The sequence below is a fragment of the Chamaea fasciata genome, unplaced genomic scaffold, assembly GCF_029207755.1.
Source record: "Chamaea fasciata isolate MVZ Bird 193981 ecotype frontalis unplaced genomic scaffold, bChaFas1.0.hap1 SCAF_216, whole genome shotgun sequence".
NCBI classification, from domain to species: Eukaryota; Metazoa; Chordata; class Aves; order Passeriformes; family Sylviidae; genus Chamaea; species Chamaea fasciata.
The window spans coordinates 99,902-125,851 of NW_027094301.1; the positions used below are offsets into that span (position 1 = coordinate 99,902).

Below are 25,950 nucleotides of genomic sequence, written 5' to 3' on the forward strand. Positions count from 1 at the left end.
GGAATTTGGGGAAAAATTGGGGGGAAAACTTGGGGGGAAATTGGGGGGAATTTGGGGAAAAATTGGGGAAATTTTGGGGGAAAAATTCGGGGAATTTTGGGGAGAAAATTGGGGGAATTTGGGGAAATTGGGAGAATTTAGGGAGAAAAATTGGGGAAATTTGGGGGGGAAAAATTGGGGAAATTTGGGGGGAATTAAGGGGGAAAAATTGGGGGAAATTTGGGGAAAAACTTGGGGGAATTTTAAAGGAAAATTTGGGGGAATTTGGGGGAAAAATTTTGGGGGAATTTCGGGGTGAGGTTTGGGCTGGAAATTGGGGATCCAGCCCCAAAAATTCATCCTGAAGCTGGGGAAAATTTGTCCCCAGGAACAGCCGAAATCCGCCTCCGAAATCCACCAAATCCGCCCCAAAATTCACCTCGGGAGGGGGCGTTGCCTGGGCTGGAGGGGGCGGAGCCTCAGCAGAGATAAGTGTGTCCGTGATGGGCGTGGCATTGCTGGGCGTGTCCGCGGTGGACGTGGTCATGGTGGGCGTGGCCTTGGCAGCTTTCCGAGCCTCCTGGAGGGTGAGGGGGAGATTTAGGAGGGGAAAACGCTCCCAAAATTCCCCGAATAAACCAGCAAAAAGTAACCCCAAAACTGCTCAAAAATCACCCCTAAAATCCCTTCAAAAACTGCCCCAAAAATTCCCCGAATCGCCCCAAAATGGCGACCGAAAATCACCCAAAAAACTGACCGAAATCACCCCAAAAATCCCTCCAAAAACTTCCCCCAAAATTCCCCAAATCACCCCAAAATGGCGTCCAAAAATCCCCCCAAAATACCCCCGGAAACGCCTCTGACCACGCCCACCCTAACAACCCCGCCCACCCACTCAAGCCCCGCCCATAACACGCCGTAAACTTCGCCCCAATCCCCGCCCACCTCGCGCAAACCCCGCCCCTTCCTCCCCCATCACACCCCCCCTCATTCCGTATTCAAACCCACCCCTTTTAGGCCACGCCCACCCACCACACCCAGATAAGCCACGCCCCTCGTAGGCCAGGCCACGCCCCCTACCCGGGCCGCTAGGAGGCGCTCTCGCTCGGCCAGCGCTTCTCGGACCCGACGCTCCAGTTCGGCCAGTTGGAGACACGTACTGGGGGGACTGGGTTATACTGGGAGGGACTGGCGGGGGGACTGGGAGGGGATTTGGGGTTACTGGTTTATACTGGGAGGGGATTGGGATTGGCTGGGACAGACTGGGACAAACTGGGACGAACTGGGACAAACTGGGAGTTACTGGGAGGGCGCTGCAGTTCCCGAAGCCGCCACCGGGGGGAGACAGAGAAACACTAAGAGTTCATTGAGGGGAACTGGGATGAACTGGTTTATACTGGGATGAACTGGGAGGGGACTGGGAGGGGATTGGAGGGAACTGGAACAAACTGGGACGAACTGGGAGTGACTGGGAGGGCGCTGCAGTTCCCAAAGCCGCCACCGGGGGGAGACAGGGAGACACTGGGAGCTCAATGAGGGGAACTGGTTTATACTGGTTTATACTGGGAGGGTTTTGGGGGCGGGTTTTTTGGAGTCATTTTTTGGGGGGATTTTGGGTCAATTTTGGGCCAATTTGGGGTCACTTGAAGGTCAATTTTGGGGTCAATTTTTGGTCCGTTTTTGGATGTTCCTGGGGTCAGATTTGGAACAATTTCGGGACCGTTTTGGGGTCACTTCGGGGTCAGTTTTGGGGTCACGCCCTCACCTGTAGGAGTCGGCGTCCAACTGCAGCGCCAGCGCCCCTGGAGGGGGGGGAGGATGGGAGAAATCAACGCCCTCCCCCCGGACCCCCCCAAAACTTCCCCAAAAAATCCCAAATCCCCCCCCCAAAAAAATTCCCCAAAATCGAAAAAAAAAAAAAAAAAAATCCCCCAAACACCCAAAATTGACCCAAAAACCACCCCCCCCCCAAAAAATCTCCAAAAAACTCCAAAAAAAAAATTTCCCAAAATTCCCTCCCTCAGATTCCCCAAATTCCCCCCAAAATTCCCCCCCCCCCCAATCCCCTCCCCCACTCACCCTGGGACCGGGGCCGGGGGGGTCCCGCCCCTCCCCCACTCGCCCCCCGCCGCCGGGGGAGGGACTCGGACCTCTGGAGGCCGATGGCGCCCTGGGGGTCACAGCGGGGTCAAAGGTCACTTCGGGGTCACTCGGGGGTCACTCGGGGGTCACTCAGGGGTCAGGGGTCACCTGCACGGAGCTGCGCAGCGCCAGCACCCGGGGGGGGGTCGCAGGGGGGGCCCAGGAGGATCCAGCGCCGGTCGGTGCGGTGCGAGAACATCAGCTGGGGGGGGGGGGGGGGCCCGAAACACGAAGAAATTCACCCCAAAATAACCCGAAATCAGCCCGAAATTCACCCGGAAATTAATCCCAAAAATTATCCCAAAATAGCCCGAAATTCACCAGAAATTATCCCAAAAATTATCCCAAAATAGCCCGAAATTCACCAGAAATTCACCCGAAATTATCCCAAAAATCGGCCCAAAAAATCGGCCCAAAACTGGCTCAAAAATCACCCGAAATTATCCCAAAAATCGCCCCCAAAATCGGCCAAAATTACCCCAAAATTGACCCAAAAAATAACCCAAAATCAGCCCCAAAATTCACCCGAAATTCACCTGGAAAGAACTCAAAAATAACCCAAAAGTATCCCAAAATTCACCCCGAAATTATCCCAAAAATCGGCCCCAAAATCGGCCAAAATGACCCCAAAAACAGGCGCCAAAACCAACCCGAAATTCCCCAAAATTCCCCCAAATTCCCCAGATTCCTCCAGTTTCCTCCGAAACTTTACAAAATCCCAAAATCTCCCCAAATTCCCCCAAATTCCCAAATTCCTCCCAATTTCCACGAACTTCCCCGAAATTCTACAAAATCCCAAATTCTCCCCAAATTCCCCCCCAAATTTGGGGGGGGGGAGGGGGTGTGGAGGGGGCGGGGCCTCACCTGCCCCCCCGCCGTCACCGCCGCCTTTGACGTCATCGTCTCTGACGTCACCGCGGGCGCCGCCGCTGACGTCACCGCCCCCTCCTCCTTCTCCCCATCCCCGGCGTGGCCGGTCCTGGGGGAAAAGGGGCGGGGCGGGAGTGACGTCATCGCCGCCCCTCCGGTTGGACCGGTTTGGGTGGGGGCGTGTCCGGGTGGGGAAAGGGGCGTGGTTTGGGGTGGGGGCGTGGCCGCACCTCCAGTCTCAGCCCCTCCAGCGCCGCCGCCTCGATCCCGTCCTGGCTCCCAGTACAAACCAGTATAGACCAGTACAAACCAGTTCAGACCAGTGATTGCCCCCCACCAGTTCATCCCAGTGTGAACCAGTAACATCCCAGCCCCTCCCAGTTCAGCCCAGTTCCATCCCAGCATAACCCAGGAACATCCCAGTTCCATCCCAGTCTGTCCCAGTACAACCCAGTCCCTCCTAGGACATCCCAGTCTGTTCCAGTTGGTTCCAGTATGTCCCAGTATGTCCCAGTCTGTCTCCCAGTCCGGCCTAGATCCTCTCCCAGTCCATCCCAGTTCCCCTCAGTCCCTCTACCAGTCCGTCCCAGTCTGGCCCAGTCCCCTCCCAGTCCCTTCCACTCCCATCCCAGTATAAACCAGTTCCATCCCAGTCCATCCCAATCTCTTCCCCAGTCCCCCCAGTTCTCTCCCAGTCCCGGTCCAGTCTATCCCAGTATGTCCCAGTTCATCCCAGTGCCCTCCCAGTCCCATCCCAGTGCCCCCAGTTCCCTCCCACCTCCCCCCAGTCCATCCCAGTCCATCCCAGTTCCCCCCAGTCCATTCCAGTCCATCCCAGTCCATCCCAGTCCATCCCAGTCCCCCCCCAGTCCGTCCCAGTCCATCCCAATCCATCCCAGTTCCATCCCAGTTCATCCCAGTCCATCCCAGTCCCCCCCAGTCCCCCCAGTCCATCCCAGTCCCCCCCAGTCCCCCCCAGTCCGTCCCAGTCCGTCCCAGTCCCCCCCCAGTCCCATCCCAGTCCATCCCAGTTCCATCCCAGTCCATCCCAGTCCGTCCCAGTCCATCCCAGTTCCATCCCAGTCCATCCCAGTCCCCCCCAGTCCATCCCAGTCCATCCCAGTCCCCCCCAGTCCCCCCCAGTCCATCCCAGTCCATCCCAGTCCCCCCCCAGTCCCCCCAGTCCATCCCAGTCCCCCCCAGTCCATTCCAGTCCATCCCAGTCCATCCCAGTCTGTCCCAGTCCATCCCAGTCCCCCCCCAGTCCATCCCAGTCCATCCCAGTCCCCCCCAGTCCGTCCCAATCTCTCTCCCAGTTCCCCCCAGTCCCTCCCAGTTCCCTCCCAGTCTCACCCCTCCGCCGGCCTGGGGGGCGCTCTCTCCCCCGCCGCGGTGCACCATGGGAGTGTCCGGAGTGGGGGGGGGGGACGCCGCGGGGTCAAAGGTCACGGTCAAGTCCGACCTTCCCCTCCCCCCCACCTCAACCTCCCCCCGCTCCGAGCGCGCGCCGGGCCCGGGGAAAGGGGCGTGGCTAAAGGGAAAGGGGCGTGGCTCCGGGACGTCATCACCTGGCCGCGCCGGTTCTGCCGCACCTGGAATTTTTTTGGGAGAGGGGGTGGGCGTGGCTTGTTCCCCTCCCCCCCCTCACCAGGCCGTGGGAAACGGTCACGCCCCTTTTTCCCACGCTCGCGCCCCGAGCGAAGCCACGCCCACATCCCTAATAAAGCCACGCCCGCTCCCCAAATAGGCACGTCCGCCTCGAATGAAGACACGCCCACGCCCAAAAAGCCACGCCCAGCCCAATAAAACACCTCCAGACCCTTAATAAAGCCACGCCCACCCCAAATCAAGCCACGCCCACCACAGTCTCATTCTGGATCAGCTTTTTAATTAAACCAAGGGGGCGTGGCCACGCCTTTAAAAAGGGGGCGTGACCACCACGGGGGGGGGGGGAACAGGGGAGCGACTTCATCCGTACAAGGGGGCGTGGCTTCATCCAAAGGGGGCGCGGTCTCGGCGGGAATGGGCGTGGCTACGGCTCGTCCTGGATCCCGCAGCGGAGATTGGCCGGGATGGCGACGTCTGCGCCGGAATGGGGGGTCAGGGGGGAGATCTGGGGATTCTGGGGAAATTCGGGGGATTTGGGGGAAAATTTCGGGAGTTTTGGGGGAAATTTGGGGGATTTTGGGAAATTTGGGGGATTTGGGGGGAAATTTGGGGAGTTTTTGGGGAAATTTGGGGGATTTGGGGGGAAATTTGGGGGATTTGGGGGAATTTTGGGGAAAATTTGGGGGGGAATTTGGGGAATTTTTAGAAATTTGGGGAGTTTTGGGACATTTGGGGGATTTTGGGAAATTAGGAGGACTTGGGGGGAAATTTGGGGGATTTTGGGGAAATTTGGGGGATTTTGGGGGAAATTTGGGGGATTTTAGGAAAAATTTGGCGAGTTTTGGGAAAAAATTGGGGGAATTTGAGGAAATTTGGGGAGTTTTGGGAAATTTGGGAGATTTTGGGGTCCCGGTAGGAATTTTGGGGGATTTTTGGGCTTTTCATGGGAATTTTTGGGGAATTCTTGTGGTCAGGAATTTTTTGGGAGGTCTTGGGGATTTTTTTGGGGGGAGGGGGCGTGGCCTGACCCATCAGGCGGGGGCGGGGCAGCTGCAGTTTCTCCATCAGCGCCACGAACTCGTCGGGGCTCAGCCGCAGGCGGGGGTTGTGCCGCCGCTCCTCCCCCACCGTGGACACCGTGTGACCTGCCGGAGGGGGGCGGGGCCAAAAGGTCATGACCCCCAGTGACCTCCAGTGACCTATATCCCCAAGATTTCCCCCAAAATCTCCCCCCCAGCCCCTCCCCCGCCCCGCCCTCTAGCCCCGCCCCTCCCGGCCCTTTAGCCCCGCCCCACCGTTGTAGTCGTGGCCCGGGTAGACGCGGCAGGAGTCGGGCAGGGTGAAGATCCGCTGGTGGACGGAGCGGTGCAGGGTGCGGGCGCAGCCTGGGCGGGGCACGGTCACCGTGGCGACGGGGGGACACCTCAAAGCCTCCCAGTTCCTCCCAGTATAAACCAGTTCGTCCCAGTTCCCCTCAACAAATTCCCAATGTTTCTCTGTCTCCCCCTAGTGGCGGCTTCGGGAACTGCAGCGCCCTGCCAGTAACTCCCAGTTCGTCCCAGTTCGTCCCAGTTCGTCCCGGTTCCCTCCAAACCCCACCCAGTCCCTTCCCAGCCCCCTCCCAGTTCCTCCCAGTATAAACCAGTTCGTCCCAGTTCCCCTCTATGAGCTCCAAGTGTTTCTCTGTCGCCCTCTGGTGGCCGCTTTGGGAACTGCAGCGCCCCTCCCAGTTTGTCCCAGTATACCCCAGTCCCTCCCAGTCCCCTCCAGTCCCTCCCAGTTTATCCCAGTTCATCCCAGTTCCCCCCAATGAACTCCCAATGTCTCCCCAGCTCCCCCCAGTGGCGGCTTCGGGAACTGCAGCGCCCTCCCAGTAACTCCCAGTTTGTCCCAGTTCTCTCCAAACCCCACCCAATCCCCTCCCAGTCCCCTCCTTGTTTATCCCAGTATAAACCAGTTCGTCCCAGTTCCCCTCAACAAATTCCCAGTGTTTCTCTGTCTCCCCCCGGTGGCGACTTTGGGAACTGCAGCGCCCTCCCAGTTTCTCCCAGTTTCTCCCAGTTTCTCCCAGTAACTCCCAGTAACTCCCAGTCTGTCCCAGTCTGTCCCAGTTTGTCCCAGTCCATCCCAGTCCGTCCCAGCCCCACCCCCCAGCCCCACCCTGCTGGAAGTCCGTCCTCCCGCAGCCGCGGATCAGCAGCGCGTCCCCGGTGAACGCCATGGAATCGTCGTCCAGGACGAAGGTGACGCAGCCGGGGGTGTGGCCGGGGGTGGGCACCACGCGCAGGGCCTGGGGCGCCCCAAAAACGGGATTGGGGACCCCAAAAACGGGATTGGGGACCCCAAAAACGGGATTGGGGACCCCAAAAAACCCCCCCTGGGCCCTTCCCCCAATCACCCGGGGGTTAAATTTTAGGCCCCACCCCCTTTTTAGACGCCCCTCCCACACCCAAACCAACCCCTCCCCCGCCCCGGGGAGTGGTCGGAGATGGGCGGGGGAGGGGTCAGAGGTCAGGGGTGGGGGAGGGGCACCCACAACATCCCCCCCCCCCGCGAATCTCAGCACGTCCCCCCTCCCCCACCCTGGGGATTGGTCAGAACTGGGCGGGGGAGGGTCCGGGAAGGGTGGGCGGGGTCAGGGCTGGGGGAGGGGCGCTCACGAAGGCCCCGAATCGCAGCTCGTCCCCCTCCCCCAGGCGCAGGTCGGCCCGGGCCCCGCTGGCCCGCGAGATGGCGCTGGCCCCGCCCACGGCCCGGCAGAGGGCGCCCGTGCCCGTCACGTGATCCGCGTGGCAATGCGTATTGGCTGCCGGGGGGAGAGAGGGGGGTGACGTCATCGGGCGGGGCAAGGGTGACGTCATCCCCACCCGGGGCTCCCGGTGTGTCCCAGAAACCCCCCGGGGCTCTCCCAGCCTTGTGGGCGTGGCTTCAGGGGGAGGAGCCACAGGGTTGCCGCCATGTGGGCGTGTCTTTTGAAGGGCGTGTCTTGGGGGTGTGGTTTTTTGGGCGTGTCTATCGAGGCAGCTGGGTGATATTCACGGAGGGCGTGACCGGGCGGGGCCTAGGGGTGGAGGAGTGGACTTTAAAGGGGCGTGGCGCTGTGGGCGTGGCTTAAACTGTCACAACTTTGCGAGGGCGACTTCCCAGGTTGGTGGGTGCGGCTTGGCAGAGGGCGTGGCCTAAAAGGGGGGGGGTCTATGAGCGGAATCGAAAGGGGCATGAGAGCGTGGGCGTGGCTTAAATTACCACCGCCCAACGAGGGTGAGTTTGGAGGCCGGTGGGCGTGTCTCGGGAGAGGGGGGCGTGGCCCCACCTGCGTATCGGAGGGTGAGGCCGAGCTCGCGCAGCAGCCGCAGGTCGCGGGGCACCGTCTCCAGCACGGGGTCGATGACGACGGCGTCACCTGTGCCCGCGTCGGCCAGCAGGTACGTGTAGGTGCACGAGGAGGCCTCGAAGAGCTGGGGGGGAGAACGGGGAGAAAAGGGTTAAAAATGGGCGGGGGGAAAAAAAATGGGGGAAAAGTGGGCGGGGAAATGTTCTTTAAAAAAAAAAAATAATAAATGGGTTTGGGAAAGGTCGGCGGGAAAATGAAAAAGCCTCCGGATGGAAAAAGAAGAAAAGTGGAAATGTTGGTGAAATAAAAAGGAAAAAAAAGGAGGTAAAAGTTACACAAAAAAGGGTCCCCTCACCCCCCAAATAACCTCCAAAAAAAAGATGGAAAAGGGAAAAAAAAACCCAAAAAAACTCCCTGAAAGTTTCTCAAGAAACCCCAAAAACCCCCCAAAATAACCCCAAGGAAAAAACGCTGAAAACCCTCAAAAAAACCCCGAAAAGAATCGAAAAAAACTCCAAAAAAAAGCCCCAAAATCCCCCAAAAAACCCCCAAAAAAGGACCGAAAAAACCCTCGAAAATCCCCCCGGAAAAAAAACGCAAAAAGAACCGAAAAAAAACCCCAAAAAGAACCGAAAAAAACCCAAAAAAACCAAAAAAAACCCCCCAAAAATAACCGAAAAAAACCCAAAAAGAACCAAAAAAAACCCCCCAAAAAGAACCGAAAAAACCCCCAAAAAGAACCGAAAAAAACCCCCAAAAAGAACCGAAAAAAACCCCAAAAAAAACCAAAAAAAAACCCCCCAAAAGAACCGAAAAAAACCCCCAAAAAGAACCGAAAAAAACCCCCAAAAAAGGACCGAAAAAAACCCAAAAAAGAACCAAAAAAAACCCCCAAAAAGAACCGAAAAAACCCCGAAAAAGAACCGAAAAAAACCCAAAAAAGAACCGAAAAAAACCCCAAAAAGAACCGAAAAAAACCCCAAAAAGAACCAAAAAAACCCCAAAAAGAACCGAAAAAAACCCCAAAAAGAACCGAAAAAAACCCCAAAAAGAACCAAAAAAACCCCAAAAAGAACCAAAAAAACCCCAAAAAGCCCCAAAATCCCCCAAGCCCCTCCCCCAGCCCCCTCGCCCCTCCCCCTCCCCGTGACCTTTGACCCCTCCTCCCTTATTCCCCTTTATTCCCCCCGTTTTTAACCCCCTCCCCTCTCTCCCCCCTCCCCTCCCCCACCTGCCGCAGCAGCAGCCGCCGCCCCTCCCCCGCCGCCGTCGCCAGGCCCCGACATGTCGCGACAGCGGCGACGGCGCCGACAGAGAACCCCCGGAACAACATGGCGGCCGGTGGGGCCCGCCCCGAGCGCGGCCGCTTTAAGAGAAAAAAAGGGGCGTGGCTTCTAAAACCCCAAAGGGGCGGAGCCCATACCCGTCATAGGTTGACGCGGAGGGGGGCGTGACTTGCGGCGAAAGGGGCGTGGCCTGCGTTAAAGCGCCTTAAAAGGGCAATGGCGGGAAAGTGGAGCCCGCCTTAAAGGGGCGATGGGAAGGGGGCGGGAGTATCCATTAGAAATGCTAATGAGATGGGGATTTATGGTAATTAGGCGGCTGGCGCGAACTTCTCCGTTATTTCCAGTTTCTTCAGTGCGCGTCCGCGCGGTTTGGACGCGTTCCGGGCGCGCGTCCGGGATCCCCGTCCTTTCAGGGATATTCCGTCGAAATGTTTTCATTCCATTTCGACGATTTTTATTTCATTGAAATGATTTTATTGCATTTCGACGATTTTTATTTCATTTCGGTGTTGTCCAAATGCTTCCCCGGGGTTTTTTTAACGCACTTTTCCGCCTTTAGTTCATACATTGCAGCAAATAAATTTTTATATATTTCCATTTATGTATTTCTATATTTATATTTATATTCATATTCATATTTATATTTATATTTATATTTATATTTATATTTATATTTATATTTATATTTATATTTATACTTATATTTATTTTTATATTTATATTTATATTCATTTACTTTTATACTTATTTATATTTATGTTCATGTTCACATTTATATTAATATTTTTCTTTATCTTTATTTGTATTTATAGTTGCGTATATATTTATATTTATATTTAAATTTATAGTTGTCTTTATTTATAGTTATATTTGTGTTTATATTTATAGTTACAGTTATATTTTATAGTTATATTGATATTTATATTAATTTTTTCTTCTTATTTTTGTTTTTATATTTATGTTATGTTTGAATTTATAGTTGTATTTATGTTTCTATTTATAGCTACATTTATGTTTATATATCTTTATATTTACGTCTATATTTATATTTGTAATCTTATTTGTATTTATAGTATTTATATTTATATTTATATTTATATTTGTATTTGTAATTTTTATTGGTATTTATATTATTTATATTTGTAGTTGTAGTTATATTATTTATATTTACATTTGTATTTCTATTTCTATTATTTATATTTACATTTACCTTTACCTTTACATTTACATTTACATTTCTATTTCTATTTCTATTATTTATATTTACCTTTACCTTTACATTTACATTTCTATTTCTATTATTTATATTTACATTTACATTTGTATTTCTATTTCTATTATTTCTATTTCTATTCACATTTGTATTTACGTTATTTCCATTTCCATTTCTATTCACATTTGTATTTATATTTGTATTTACATTATTTACATTTGTATTTCTATTTCTATTTCTATTATTTATATTTACATTTACATTTGTATTTACATTTGTATTTACATTATTTACATTACATGTTTTCCTTCGGCAGCTCACGGACCAAACACGTTTATTCCCTTTTCAATGGTTTTACACATTTAAATTCCACTTTTAAATAGTTTTACGTTAAGACTTTTAATTATTAGTTTAGCATTTTGTGCAAAGGCAAATTTTTACGACGTGTTTTATATTTTAATCTTTATCTTTATTTTCATTTTTAATTTTATCTTTATTTTCATTTTTATTTTCATTTTAAAACTCCTTAAACACATTAAAATCCTTCCCAAAAAAGAAAAAACCTCCTCCCAGTCGTTCCCAGTTTGTCCCAGTTCCTTCCCAGTCCATCCCAGTATAAACCAGTGACCCCAGGCCCCTCCCAGTATAAACCAGTGACCCCAGGCCCCTCCCAGTCCGTCCCAGTATAAACCAGTGACCCCCAATCCCCTCCCAGTCCGTCCCAGTATAAACCAGTGACCCCAGGCCCCTCCCAGTCCGTCCCAGTATAAACCAGTGACCCCAGGCCCCTCCCAGTCCCTCCCAGTATAAACCAGTGACCCCAGGCCCCTCCCAGTCCCTCCCCGTATAAACCAGTGACCCCAGGCCCCTCCCAGTCCATCCCAGTATAAACCAGTGACCCCAGGCCCCTCCCAGTCATTCCCAGTATAAACCAGTGACCCCAAACCCACTCCCAGTCCATCCCAGTATAAACCAGTGACCCGCAATCCCCTCCCAGCCCGTCCCAGTATAAACCAGTGACCCCAGGCCCCTCCCAGTATAAACCAGTGACCCCAGGCCCCTCCCAGTCCGTCCCAGTATAAACCAGTGACCCCCAATCCCCTCCCAGTCCGTCCCAGTATAAACCAGTGACCCCAGGCCCCTCCCAGTCCGTCCCAGTATAAACCAGTGACCCCAGGCCCCTCCCAGTCCGTCCCAGTATAAACCAGTGACCCCAAACCCACTCCCAGTCCACCCCAGTATAAACCAGTGACCCCCAATCCCCTCCCAGTCCGTCCCAGTATAAACCAGTGACCCCAGGCCCCTCCCAGTCCGTCCCAGTATAAACCAGTGACCCCCAATCCCCTCCCAGTCCGTCCCAGTATAAACCAGTGACCCCAGGCCCCTCCCAGTCCGTCCCAGTATAAACCAGTGACCCCCAATCCCCTCCCAGTCCGTCCCAGTATAAACCAGTGACCCCAGGCCCCTCCCAGTCCGTCCCAGTATAAACCAGTGACCCCCAATCCCCTCCCAGTCCGTCCCAGTATAAACCAGTGACCCCAAACCCACTCCCAGTCCATCCCAGTATAAACCAGTGACCCCAGGCCCCTCCCAGTATAAACCAGTGACCCCAGGCCCCTCCCAGTCCGTCCCAGTATAAAGCAGTGACCCCAGGCCCCTCCCAGTCCGTCCCAGTATAAACCAGTGACCCCAGGCCCCTCCCAGTCCCTCCCAGTATAAACCAGTGACCCCAGGCCCCTCCCAGTCCCTCCCAGTGTAAACCAGTGACCCCAGGCCCCTCCCAGTCCATCCCAGTATAAACCAGTGACCCCAGGCCCCTCCCAGTCCCTCCCCGTATAAACCAGTGACCCCAGGCCCCTCCCAGTCATTCCCAGTATAAACCAGTGACCCCAAACCCACTCCCAGTCCATCCCAGTATAAACCAGTGACCCGCAATCCCCTCCCAGCCCGTCCCAGTATAAACCAGTGACCCCAGGCCCCTCCCAGTATAAACCAGTGACCCCAGGCCCCTCCCAGTCCGTCCCAGTATAAACCAGTGACCCCCAATCCCCTCCCAGTCCGTCCCAGTATAAACCAGTGACCCCAAACCCACTCCCAGTCCATCCCAGTATAAACCAGTGACCCCAGGCCCCTCCCAGTCCGTCCCAGTGACGCCCAGTTACGAACGGGGGTTGTTTTATTGCGTATCAAAGGTGGTTAAAAGGTTATTTACAGCCACACCCACCGGGGAAGGGGGCGTGGCCTCGGCCGGGCCACGCCCCCTGCCCCCTCTGACAGCATCCATCGCCCCTCCCCCTGCCCCTCCCACCAGCCCCCCCCAAATTGTGCGCGGGGACAACGGACACGCCCCTTCCCCCTTTAACCCCGCCCCCCTCCCGCCCCTCCCCCTCCCTCATGGCTTTCAGCTTTAAGGGGGGCGGGGCTTAGCCCCTCCCCCACCCCGGGGGCGGGGTTTGCAAGGGGGCGTGGCCCCTTTTTCAACCCCCCTCCCCCCTCCCGTGACATCCCCAACCTCCGCCCCGCCCCCCCCGTCCCCCCCTCCCCAAAAATCCCCCACAATCCCCTGGGGGGTGTCGCCGCCGTCCCCAAATTGTCCCCGGAGTCGTGGCCCCGCCCCTTTTCATTCAAATGAAGAACTCCTCCTTGCGCTTGCCCCCCTCCCCGCCCAGGAACGCCTCCCGGGCCTCCCCGTGCTCCTCCAGCCCGCTGGCCTCGTGCGTCAGGTACGAGCCTGTGGGACACACCTGTGACACGCCCCGGGCACGCCCACTCCCGCCCGGACACGCCCACTCCATCCCCCTTCAGCCCCCGCCCCGTTGAAGCCGGTCGGAGCCGCCACTTCCGGGTTTTAGGCCACGCCCCCAGGGGTGAACGCGCCCCATTTGGCGACTCCCCCTCTCGTTAGGCCGCGCCTATTTAACCCACCTGGAGCCACGCCCACCGTGACAAAGCCACGCCCATCGACACCACTAAGCCCGGCCCATTTTCGACTCCACCCCGCTGATTTAATTATCAAAGCTCCGCCCATCTCAAGCCCAGCTCTCAAAGCTCCGCCCACCTTGCCCAGCCTAGTCCGGCCCTTTGACTCCACCCCTTTCTCATTCAACCCTCCAAGCCCCGCCCCCTTTTGACCTTACTAATTTCATATTAAACAGCCAAAGCCCCGCCCCACCACAAACCCCGCCCAGTTTCTTACCCCCCGCCCCTTTCCCCGAGGCCCCGCCCCCTTTCCCCAGGCCCCGCCCACCTTTCTGCCTGACGGAGCACCAGAGCAGCGCCCCCAGCAGGAGCAGCAGCAGGAAGACCAGCAGCGCCAAGGCCCCGCCCACCACGGCGAAGGGCCCCGCCCCCTGCGCCGCCACCACCGCCCCCGGGTCTGCGGGGACAGGGCGGGGCACGCGTGGGCACAGGTGGGCACAGGTGTGTCCCAGGTGTGTTCCCAGGTGTGTCCCCAGGTGTCCCCAGGTGTATCTCAGGTGCCCCCAGGTGTCCCCAGGTGCCCCCAGGTGTATCTCAGGTGTCCCCAGGTGTCCCCAGCTGTCCCCAGGTGCCCCCAGGTGTGTCCCAGGTGTCCCCAGGTGTCCCCAGGTGCCCCCAGGTGTGTCCCCAGGTGTGTCCCAGGTGTATCTCAGGTGTCCCCAGCTGTCCCCAGGTGGCCCCAGGTGTCCCCAGGTGCCCCCAGGTGTGTCCCCAGGTGCCCCCAGGTGTCCCCAGGTGCCCCCAGGTGTGTCCCAGGTGTCCCCAGGTGTCCCCAGGTGTATCTCAGGTGTCCCCAGGTGCCCCCAAGTGTCCCCAGGAGCCCCCAGGTGTCCCCAGGTGTGTCCCAGCTGTGCCCAGGTGCCCCCCGGCGCCCCCAGGCGCCCCCCGGCGCCTCACTCACCATACACCACCAGCACGTAGGTGTCGGCGGCCCGGCCGTGGGCGTTGCCCACCTGGCAGGTGTAGGAGCCGTTGTCCTGCGGCGCCAGCGCCGGCAGCGTCAGCCGCGCGCCCTCGGCCCTGGCCCGGGCAGGTAACGACTCGTTCCCGCGGCTCCACGTCACCTCCGTGGGGCTGTGGACACACCTGGGGGAGGTCACCTGAGGGGGGCGTGGCTGAGAGGGGGCGGGGTTGGTTACAAGGAAAGGGGGCGTGGCTCACCGCGGGTTGCCGTTGAAGGCGCAGGTGAGGACCAGGGTGTCGCCCTCGCGGAGGACGCTCTGCGACGGCTGGATGCGGGCCGAGGGCGGGTCTGGGGAGACGGGGCACGCCTGTGACTCACCTGGGACACACCTGGCGGCACCTGTCCCCAGCGTCCGCCGGGTTCCTCCCAGTTCATCCCAGTAGAAACCAGTTCCCCCCAATGAACTCCCAGTGTCTCCCCGGCTCGCCCTGGTGGCGGCTTTGAGAACTGCAGCGCCCTCCCAGTAACTCCCAGTTTGTCCCAGTCCCTCCCAGTGTATCCCGGTATAAACCAGTGCCCCATGCTGGGCTGTAAGTCAATCCCAGTCACTCCCAGTCCCCTTCCAGTCCATCCCAGTTGCTTCCCAGTGCCCCCCATACAAACCAATGCAAGGCTGTAACCCATTCCCAGTATATCCCAGTTTATCCCAGTCACTCCCAATCCCCTCCCAATCCCTCCCAGTTTATCCCAGTTCCCTCCCAGTTCCCCTCAATGAACTCTTGGTGTCTCTCAAGCTCTCCCTGGTGGCGGCTTCGGCAACTTCAGCGCCCACCCAGTAACTCCCAGTCTGTCCCAGTTTGTCCCAGTCACTCCCAGTCTGTCCAAGTCCGTCCCAGTCCATCCCAATATACCCCCAGTTCCCTTTAATCCCTTCCCAGTTCCCTCCCAGTATAAACCAGTTCCCTCCCAGTTCTCCTCAATGAACTCTCAGTGTCTCTCGAGCTCCCTCTGGTGGCGGCTTTGGGAACTGCAGCGCCCTCCCAGTCCCTCCCAGTTTATCCCGGTCTGTCCCAGTCCATCCCAGTATACCCCAGTTCCCTTTAATCCCTTCCCAGTTCCATCCCAGTATAAACAAGTTCCCTCCCAGTTCTCCTCAATGAACTCTTGGTGTCTGTTGCGCTCCCCCTGGTGGCGGCTTTGGGAACTGCAGCGCCCTCCCAGTCCCTCCCAGTCCCTCCCAGTCACTCCCAGTTCATCCCAGTTTGTCCCAGTTCATCCCAGTCCCGCTCACACTGCACGTCCAGCTGGTACTGCGTCTGGCGGCGCTGCCCGCGGGCCAGCGCGGGGTGCGTGGCCTCGCAGGTGACGATGGCGCCGTGGTCGCGGCGCTCCACGGGCAGGCGGAGCACGCTGCGCTGCCAGAACACCTTCCCCTCCTGCCGGTGCACGCTGTCACCTGCGGGGACGGGCGGGGGCCACGGGGACAGCCGCGTGCGTCCGTCACACCTGGGCCCAGGTGCGCCGCCAGGTGTGCCCCCAGGTGTGCTGCTGGGTGTGTCCCCAGGTGTGTCCCCAGGTGTGTCCCCAGGTGTGCCCCCAGGTGTGCTGCTGGGTGTGTCCCCAGGTGTGTCCCCAGGTGTGTCCCCAGGTGTGCCCCCAGGTGTGCTGCTGGGTGTGTCCCCAGGTGTGCCCCCAGGTGTGTCCCCAGGTGTGCCCCCAGGTGTGCTGCTGGGTGTGTCCCCAGGTGTGTCCCCAGGTGTGCCCCCAGGTGTGCTGCTAGGTGTGTCCTCAGGTGTGCCCCCAGTTCTCTCCACCCACCCCAGGTGTGTCCCCAGCCCCTCTGTGTGGTGTCCCCACCTGTCCCCACCTATCCCAGGTGTGTCCCCACCTGTCCCCACCTATCCCAGGTGTGTCCCCACCTGTCCCCACCCATCCCAGGTGCGCCCCAGGTGCGTGCTCACCTGGCAGCTCGCGGCGGTCGCGGTACCAGCGCAGGGTCGCCAGGGGGCGCGCGCGGGGCACGAGGCAGGTGAGCTCCAGCTCCGCCCCCTCCACGGCCAGAGCGCGCGCCTCCACCAGGGGGGGCTCGGGGGGCACTGCGGGGACAGGTGAGAGCGAGCGGACAGGTGACACCCAGGGGACACCCAGGGGACACCCAGGGGACACCCAGGGGAAGGACGGGGGGAGACAGGGACAGAGGGACAAGAGAGAGGGACCCGGGGGACAAAGGGACACGTGTCAGCACCTGTGCCCAGGTGTCCCCAGGTGTGTCCCAGGTGTGCCCCCAGGTGTGTCCCCAGGTGTGTCCCCAGGTGTGTCCCCAGGTCTCCCAGGTGTGCCCAGGTGCCCCCAGGCGGGCCGTACCCAGCACGGTCAGCGTGGCGATCTGGTGGTGCGTGTCGTCGGCGTACAGCTGGCAGAAGTAGCCGCCCTCGTCGTCCAGCCGCGCCCGGGCCAGGCGCAGCCGCAGCCGCCGCCGGCTGAACTCGGCCAGCTCGAAACGCTCGTCCTTCAGCGCTGCGGGCAGCACCGGGGTCACCCGGGGGTCACGGGGTCACCCGGGGATCACAGGGACACATAGGGGTCACAGGGTCACCCCAGGGGTCATGGGGTAACCGCAGGGGTCACAGAGACACCTGGAGGTCACAGAGTCACCTCAGGGGTCACAGGAACATCTCAGGGGTCACGAGCACACCCCAGGGGTCACGGGGTCACCCCAGGGGTCACAGGGTCACCCCAGGGGTCACGGGGTCACCACAGGGGTCACAGGGTCACCCCAGGGGTCACAGGGACACCCCTGATGTCCCCCCAATGTCCCCAACGTCCCCTCGGCGTCCCCAACATCTCCAAAGTCTCCCCATTGTCCCCAATGTCCCCCCAGGTGTGCCCAAGTGTCCCCCCAGGTGTGCCCAGGTGTGCCCAGGTGTGCCCAGGTGTCCCCCCAGGTGTGCCCAGGTGTGGCCAGGTGTGCCCAGGTGTCCCCCCAGGTGTGGCCAGGTGTGCCCTCACCGCGGGTGCCGTTGAAGAACAGCGTCTGCCGGGCGGGGTTCTGGATGACCACGATGGAGCCGTCGTACCTGTGCAGGTGACAGGTGATCTCGGCCGTGCCCCCCTCCAGCACCGTCACGTTCTCGGCCTGCACCTCCTGCGCCCTCCCTGGGGACACGGACACACACACGTCACCCTGGGGACACCTGGGACACCTGGGACAGGTGACACGGACAGGTGACAGGTGACAGGGGACACTGACAGGTGACAGGTGATCACGGCCGTGCCCCCTCCTGCGCCCTCCCTGGGGACACGGACACACACACGTCACCCTGGGGACACCTGGGACAGGTGACAGGTGACACTGACAGGTGACAGGGACACCCAGGGGACACCAGGAAGGGACACAGGGACAGGAGACACCCAGGTGACACCCTGGGGACAGGGGACACGGGGACACGGGGGTGACACAGGACAGGGTGACAGGGTGACAGGAGGGGACAGGACACTGGGGGGGACACAGGGACAGGTGACAGCACAGGTGACAGGGGCACCAGAGGGGACACAGGGACAGGGGACACCTGGGGACACCTGGGGACACCTGGGGACACCTGGGGACACCGGGGGACACCTGGGGTCATCTGGGGACATTTGGGGACACCGATGTTGGGGACAGTGCCAGCAGGGACACCTCAGCTGTGACGGGGACACTGGGGACAGTGACAACCCTGGGGACAGGGACAGGGGAACACGAGGTGACACGGGGGTGACACAGGGGGTGACACGGGGGGTGACACAGGGGTGACACAGGGGGTGACACAGGGGGTGACACAGGGGGTGACACAGGGGGGACACAGGGGGGACACAGGGGGTGACACAGGGGGTGACACAGGGTGACACAGGGGGGACACAGGGTGACACAGGGGGGACACAGGGGGTGACACAGGGGGGACACAGGGGGTGACACAGGGGGTGACACAGGGTGACACAGGGGGGACACAGGGTGACACAGGGGGGACACAGGGGGTGACACAGGGGGTGACACAGGGTGACACAGGGGGGACACAGGGTGACACAGGGGGTGACACAGGGGGTGACACAGGGGGGACACAGGGGGGACACAGGGGGTGACACAGGGTGACACAGGGGGTGACACAGGGGTGACACGGCGGTGACACAGGGGGTGACACAGGGGGTGACACGGGGGTGACACAGGGGGTGACACAGGGTGACACAGGGGGTGACACAGGGGGTGACACAGGGGGTGACACAGGGGGGACACAGGGGGTGACACAGGGGGTGACACAGGGTGACACAGGGGGGACACAGGGTGACACAGGGGTGACACAGGGGGTGACACAGGGGGGACACAGGGGGTGACACAGGGGGGACACAGGGGGGACACAGGGGGGACACAGGGGGTGACACAGGGGGTGACACAGGGTGACACAGGGGGGACACAGGGTGACACAGGGGGTGACACAGGGGGGACACAGGGGGTGACACAGGGGGTGACACAGGGTGACACAGGGGGGACACAGGGTGACACAGGGGGTGACACAGGGGGTGACACAGGGGTGACACGGGGGTGACACAGGGGGTGACACAGGGGGTGACACGGGGGTGACACAGGGGGTGACACAGGGGGTGACACAGGGGGTGACACAGGGGTGACACAGGGGGTGACACAGGGGGTGACACAGGGGTGACACAGGGGGTGACACAGGGTGACACAGGGGGTGACACGGGGGTGACACAGGGGGGACACAGGGTGACACAGGGGGTGACACAGGGGGTGACACAGGGTGACACAGGGGGTGACACGGGGGTGACACAGGGGGTGACACAGGGGTGACACAGGGGTGACACGGGGGTGACACAGGGGGTGACACAGGGGGTGACACAGGGTGACACGGGGTGACACAGGGGGTGACACAGGGTGACACAGGGTGACACAGGGGGGACACAGGGGGTGACACAGGGGTGACACAGGGTGACACAGGGGGTGACACAGGGTGACACAGGGTGACACAGGGGGGACACAGGGGGGACACAGGGGTGACACAGGGTGACACAGGGGGTGACACAGGGTGACACAGGGTGACACAGGGTGACACAGGGGGTGACACAGGGGGTGACACAGGGGGTGACACAGGGGGCGACACAGGGTGACACAGGGTGACACAGGGGGGACACAGGGGGTGACACAGGGTGACACAGGGTGACACAGGGGGTGACACAGGGGGTGACACAGGGGGTGACACGGGGGTGACACAGGGGGTGACACGGGGGTGACACAGGGGGTGACACAGGGGGTGACACAGGGGGTGACACAGGGGGGACACAGGGGGTGACACAGGGGGGACACAGGGTGACACAGGGGGGACACAGGGGGTGACACAGGGGGTGACACAGGGTGACACAGGGGGTGACACAGGGGGGACACAGGGTGACACAGGGGGGACACAGGGGGTGACACAGGGGGTGACACAGGGTGACACAGGGTGACACAGGAGGGTGACACAGGGGTGACACAGGGGTGACACAGGGGGTGGACACAGGGGGGTGACACAGGGGGGGGACACAGGGGTGACACGGGGGTGACCACAGGGGGTGACACAGGGGGGGACACAGGGGGTGACACAGGGGGGGACACAGGGGGTGACACAGGGGGTGACACAGGGGGGGACACAGGGGTGACACAGGGGTGACACAGGGGTGACACAGGGGTGACCACAGGGGTGGACACAGGGGGTGACACAGGGGTGACACAGGGGGTGACACAGGGGGGTGACACAGGGGTGGACACAGGGTGACACGGGGTGACACAGGGGTGACACAGGGGGTGACACAGGGGGTGACACAGGGGGGCGACACAGGGTGACACAGGGGGGGGACACAGGGGGGTGACACAGGGGGTGACACAGGGGGTGACACAGGGGTGACACAGGGGGTGACACAGGGGGGGACACAGGGGGTGACACAGGGGGGGACACAGGGGGTGACACAGGGGGTGACACAGGGTGACACAGGGGGTGACACAGGGGGGGACACAGGGGTGACACAGGGTGACACAGGGGGTGACACAGGGGGGGACACAGGGTGACACAGGGGGTGACACAGGAGGGGACACGGGGGTGACACAGGGGGTGACACAGGGGGGGACACAGGGGGTGACACAGGGGGTGACACAGGGGGGACACAGGGTGACACGGGGTGACACAGGGGTGACACAGGGGTGACACAGGGGTGACACAGGGGGTGACACGGGGGTGACACAGGGGGTGACACAGGGGGTGACACAGGGTGACACAGGGTGACACAGGGGGTGACACAGGGGGTGACACAGGGGGTGACACAGGGGTGACACAGGGGGTGACACAGGGGGGTGACACGGGGGGCGACACAGGGTGACACAGGGGGTGACACAGGGGGTGACACGGGGTGACACAGGGTGACACAGGGGGTGACACAGGGGGGACACAGGGGTGACACAGGGGGTGACACAGGAGGGGACACGGGGGTGACACAGGGGGGACACAGGGTGACACAGGGGGGACACAGGGGGTGACACAGGGGGTGACACAGGGGGGTGACACAGGGTGACACAGGGGGTGACACAGGGGGTGACACAGGGGGTGACACAGGGGTGACACAGGGGGTGACACAGGGGGGACACAGGGGGTGACACCGGGGTGACACAGGGGGGACACAGGGGGTGACACAGGGGGTGACACAGGGGGTGACACAGGGGGGTGACACAGGGGGTGACACAGGGGGGACACAGGGGGTGACACAGGGGGTGACACAGGGTGACACAGGGTGACACAGGGGGGGACACAGGGTGACACAGGGGTGACACAGGGGGTGACACAGGGGGACACAGGGTGACACGGGGTGACACAGGGGTGACACAGGGGGTGACACGGGGGTGACACAGGGGTGACACAGGGTGACACAGGGGTGACACAGGGGGTGACACAGGGTGACACGGGGGTGACACAGGGGGTGACACAGGGTGACACAGGGTGACACGGGGTGACACAGGGGGTGACACAGGGGGGTGACACAGGGGGTGACACGGGGGGCGACACAGGGTGACACAGGGGGGACACAGGGGGGTGACACAGGGGGGACACAGGGGGTGACACAGGGGGGACACAGGGGGTGACACAGGGGGTGACACAGGGTGACACAGGGTGACACGGGGTGACACAGGGTGACACAGGGGGTGACACAGGGGGGACACAGGGGGTGACACAGGGGGTGACACAGGGGTGACACAGGGTGACACAGGGGGGTGACACAGGGGGGGACACAGGGTGACACAGGGGGTGACACAGGGGGTGACCACAGGGGGTGACACAGGGGGTGACACAGGGTGACACAGGGGGTGACACAGGGGGTGACACAGGGGGTGACACAGGGGGTGACACAGGGGGTGACACAGGGTGACACGGGGTGACACGGGGTGACACAGGGTGACACAGGGGTGACACAGGGGTGACACAGGGGGTGACACGGGGGTGACACAGGGGGTGACACAGGGGGGTGACACAGGGTGACACAGGGTGACACAGGGGGTGACACAGGGGGTGACACAGGGGGTGACACAGGGTGACACAGGGGGTGACACAGGGGGGTGACACAGGGGGTGACACAGGGGGTGACACAGGGGGGTGACACGGGGGGCGACACAGGGTGACACAGGGGGGACACAGGGGGGACACAGGGGGTGACACAGGGGGTGACACGGGGGGCGACACAGGGTGACACAGGGGGGACACAGGGTGACACAGGGGGTGACACAGGAGGGGACACGGGGGTGACACAGGGGGGACACAGGGTGACACAGGGGGGACACAGGGGGTGACACAGGGGGTGACACAGGGGGTGACACAGGGTGACACAGGGGGTGACACAGGGGGTGACACAGGGGGTGACACAGGGGTGACACAGGGGGTGACACAGGGGGGACACAGGGGGTGACACAGGGGGTGACACAGGGTGACACAGGGGGTGACACAGGGGGGACACAGGGGGTGACACAGGGGGTGACACAGGGTGACACAGGGGGTGACACAGGGGGTGACACAGGGTGACACAGGGGGTGACACAGGGTGACACAGGGGGTGACACAGGGGGTGACACAGGGGGGACACAGGGGGTGACACAGGGGGTGACACAGGGGGTGACACGGGGTGACACAGGGGGGACACAGGGTGACACAGGGTGACACAGGGGGTGACACAGGGGGTGACACGGAGGTGACACAGGGGGGACACAGGGTGACACAGGGGGTGACACAGGGGGTGACACAGGGGGTGACACAGGGGGTGACATGGGGTGACACAGGGGGTGACACAGGGGGTGACACAGGGGGGACACAGGGTGACACAGGGTGACACAGGGGTGACACAGGGGGTGACACGGAGGTGACACAGGGGGGACACAGGGTGACAGAGGGGGTGACACAGGGTGACAGAGGGGGTGACACAGGGGGGACACAGGGGGTGACACAGGGTGACACAGGGGGTGACACAGGGGGGACACAGGGGGGACACAGGGGGGACACAGGGGGGACACAGGGGGTGACACAGGGGTGACACAGGGGGTGACACAGGGTGACACAGGGTGACACAGGGTGACACAGGGGGTGACACAGGGGGGACACAGGGGGGACACGGGGGGGACACAGGGGGTGACACAGGGTGACACAGGGGGGACACAGGGGGGACACAGGGGGGACACAGGGTGACACAGGGGGTGACACAGGGGGGACACAGGGGTGACACAGGGGGGACACAGGGGGTGACACAGGGTGACACAGGGGGGACACAGGGGGAACACAGGGGTGACACAGGGGGGACACAGGGGGTGACACAGGGTGACACAGGGTGACACAGGGGGTGACACGGGGGTGACACAGGGGGTGACACAGGGGTGACACAGGGGTGACACAGGGGGTGACACAGGGTGACACAGGGGGTGACACAGGGGGTGACACAGGGTGACACAGGGGGGACACAGGGTGACACAGGGGGTGACACAGGGGGTGACACAGGAGGGGACACGGGGGTGACACAGGTGACACACCCTGACACACGAGGTGACAGGAGGTGACCGGAGGTGACCAAGGGGGTGACAAGGGGTGACACCAAATTCCGCCGCGTCAGCACTCTCCCGCCCCTCCCCCGCCGCCCCCTGCGTCCCCTCCCCCTCCTCAAGGTCACCCCAATGTCCCCAGAAGCCCCTCCAGGGTGGGGGTGGGGGGAGGGGACAGTGACACTTTGTCCCCTCGGGGACACCCCCGGGGGGGGGGAGGGGACAATAACGGGGGGGGGAGGGGTGACAATGGCGCCGTTTTGGTGTCACCCCCGCTCGGGGACAGCCCGGGTGGCGCCTGGCACCGGGGGGAGGGGGACAGTGACATTGTCACCCCCCTGTCCCCGCCCCCACCCCCGGGGAGGGGGTTTGGGGACATCGAGGTGACAAAAAAAACCCAAGAATGGACCCGGAGGTGACAAAAGGGGACCCAAAGGTGACAAAACCCCCCCGGAGGTGACAAAAAACCCCCAAATGATCAATGGGGACATTGGGGGAGGGGTTGGGGACATCGGGGGGACGTCGGGGTGACAAAAACCCCCAAAAATGGGACCCGGAGGTGACAAAACCCCCAAGAAACGACCAATGGAGCGTTTGGGGACGTCGAGGGGACACGGGGGTGACAAAAAACCCCAAAAAGGGTCCCGGAGGTGACAAAACCCCCCCAGAGGTGACAAAACCCCCCAGAGGTGACAAAAAAACCCCAAAAACCATCACCGGGGACACCGGGGGGGATTTGGGGACATCGAGGTGACAAAAAAACCCCAAAAATGGGCCCGGAGGTGACACAAAACCCCAAAAACCATCAATGGGGACATTGGGGGAGGGGTTTGGGGACATCACGGGGACCCGGAGGTGACAAAAACCCCAAAAATGGATCCAAAGGTGACAAACCGCCCCCCAGAGGTGACAAAAAACCCCCAAAAATCATCAATGGGGACATTGGGGGAGGGGATTGGGGACATCGGGGGTGACAAAAAACCCCCAAAAAAGGGACGCGGGGGGGGCTGGGGGGGAGGGGAGGTGACACCCTTGGGGGACATCCAGGGGAGGGGGGGGACACACGGAGAGAGAGGGGGGGGGGAGGGGAAAGGGGGGAGGGGCTGCGGCAGCGGGCGCGGGGGGAGGGGAGGGGAAATGCGGGATTTTTTTTTTTTTTTTTTAATTTTTATTTTTATTTTTTTAATTTTTTTAAGGGGGCGGCGGGGGGCAAAGAAGCTTTGGGAAAAGGTTCCGGGATTGTGGGGGGAGGGGTTAAAAATACGGCGGGGGGGGGAGGGGAGGGGGGGGGGTGTTGTTTTTTTGGGGTGAAAAGCGGGGATTTTCGGGGTGAGAACTCGCGGGGGGGTTTTTTGGGGGGTGGGTTTTTTTTCGGGGGGGGGGGGGAGGGGCGCGGGGATTTGGGGAGGGGGTCGCTCACCGTGTCCCGCCGCCCAGAGCAGCAGCAGCAGCGCGGGGGGGGGCGCCGCGAGGGGGGGGGCTGCATGGCGGCCGCGTCTCCCTCCTCCCCACCTGCCGAGGCCCGAGAGAGAGAGAGAGAGAAGGGAGAAAAGCCTTAATGAGATGGTGATGAGATGCTAATGAGATGCGGGAGGACGGGCCCAATGGCGGAGGGGGAGGAGGGAAAGGGGGAGGGGGTGGTTTGTAGAGCCGGGGGGGGGGGGGAAAGAAATTTAAAAATGATTAAAAAAAGGGAGAATTTGGGGGGAAAAAATGAAATTTCTGGGAGAAAATGGGGGATGGGGAGGGATGGGGGGAGGGTTGGGGGACCCCAAAGGGGGGTTGGGGACATTAAAGGGGGTTTGGGGACATCGAGGGGGGGTTTGGGGGACCCCAGAAAGGGGATTTGGGGACATTAAAGGGGGTTTGGGGACCCCAAAAAGGGGATTTGGGGACATTAAAGGGGGTTCGGGGACCCCAAAAAAGGGGATTTGGGGACATTAAAGGGGGTTCGGGGACCCCCAAAAGGGGATTTGGGGACATTAAAGGGGGTTTGGGGACCCCAGGGGAGGATTTGGGGGACATTAAAGGGGGTTCGGGGACCCCAAAAGGGAATTGGGGACATTAAAGGGGGTTTGGGGACCCCAAAAGGGAATTGGGGACATTAAAGGGGGTTTGGGGACCCCAAAAAGGGGATTTGGGGACATTAAAGGGGGTTCGGGGGACCCCAGGGGAGGATTTGGGACCCAGAAAGGGGATTTGGGGGACCCCAGGCTGGGAAATTGGGGACCCCAAAAGCAGAATTGGGGAGATTGAAGGGGATTTGGGGGACCCCAAAGGGGGTTTGGGGACATTGAGGGGGGGATTGGGGACCCCAGGGGGGGATTTGGGACCCCAAAAAAGGGGATTGGGATCTCCAGGGGGAGGTTGGGGGACCCCAAAAAGGGGATTCGGGGACATCGAGGGGGGATTTGGGACCCCAAAAAGGGGATTTGGGATCTCCAGGGGGGAGGTTGGGGACCCCAAAAAGGGGATTCGGGGACATCGAGGGGGGATTTGGGACCCCAAAAAGGGGATTTGGGATCTCCGGGGGGGTTTGGGG

General features: G+C 60.2%; 2 protein-coding genes and 1 long non-coding RNA gene across 5 annotated transcripts; all 3 read right to left on the reverse strand.

Moving 5' to 3' along the window:
• Positions 1–426: 426 nt before the first annotated feature.
• Positions 427–2,123, reverse strand: LOC136304916 (uncharacterized). Its single transcript, XR_010724889.1, has 4 exons — positions 2,059–2,123; positions 1,745–1,781; positions 1,060–1,138; positions 427–559 (listed from the first exon to the last, which is right to left on the reverse strand). It is a non-coding gene; the product is annotated as an uncharacterized lncRNA (long non-coding RNA).
• Positions 2,124–4,859: 2,736 nt separating this feature from the next.
• Positions 4,860–9,285, reverse strand: ETHE1 (ETHE1 persulfide dioxygenase). 3 transcript variants are annotated; one of them, XM_066208326.1, is made up of 7 exons: positions 9,165–9,285; positions 7,913–8,057; positions 7,260–7,405; positions 6,760–6,889; positions 5,895–5,984; positions 5,628–5,744; positions 4,860–5,073 (listed from the first exon to the last, which is right to left on the reverse strand). In XM_066208326.1, exons 1-7 carry the CDS (start codon positions 9,264–9,266, stop codon positions 5,024–5,026), a joined length of 780 nt encoding a protein of 259 aa, XP_066064423.1. In that variant the 5' UTR covers positions 9,267–9,285; the 3' UTR covers positions 4,860–5,023. The 3 variants fall into 3 exon arrangements, with proteins under 3 accessions (XP_066064423.1, XP_066064422.1, XP_066064424.1); XM_066208325.1 differs by having other exon boundaries at positions 4,860–5,113; XM_066208327.1 differs by lacking the exon at positions 7,260–7,405.
• A 3,704-nt stretch (positions 9,286–12,989) lies between these two features.
• On the reverse strand, positions 12,990–23,439 carry CADM4 (cell adhesion molecule 4; the record flags this gene model as incomplete). The annotated part of the gene is made up of 9 exons (XM_066208339.1): positions 12,990–13,163; positions 13,680–13,808; positions 14,313–14,485; positions 14,573–14,663; positions 15,607–15,771; positions 16,277–16,411; positions 16,680–16,832; positions 17,325–17,471; positions 23,400–23,439. Coding segments are annotated over 9 exons (1,140 nt in total), but the record flags the coding sequence as incomplete, so codon positions are not given.
• Between the last annotated feature and the right edge of the window lie 2,511 nt (positions 23,440–25,950).

Bases quoted from the DNA above. Each gene is read 5' to 3' on its own strand.
- ETHE1 (XM_066208325.1), bottom strand. From the start codon at position 9,266: ATGTTGTTCCGGGGGTTCTCTGTCGGCGCCGTCGCCGCTGTCGCGACA. The intron at 7,406-7,912 runs GTGGGGCCACGC...TCCCCCCGGCAG, and splicing joins CCTCACCCTCCGATACGCAG to CCAATACGCATTGCCACGCG. The intron at 5,114-5,627 runs GTCAGGCCACGC...GAATTTCCCCAG, and splicing joins GCCCCGCCCCCGCCTGATGG to AATCCCCAGATCTCCCCCCT.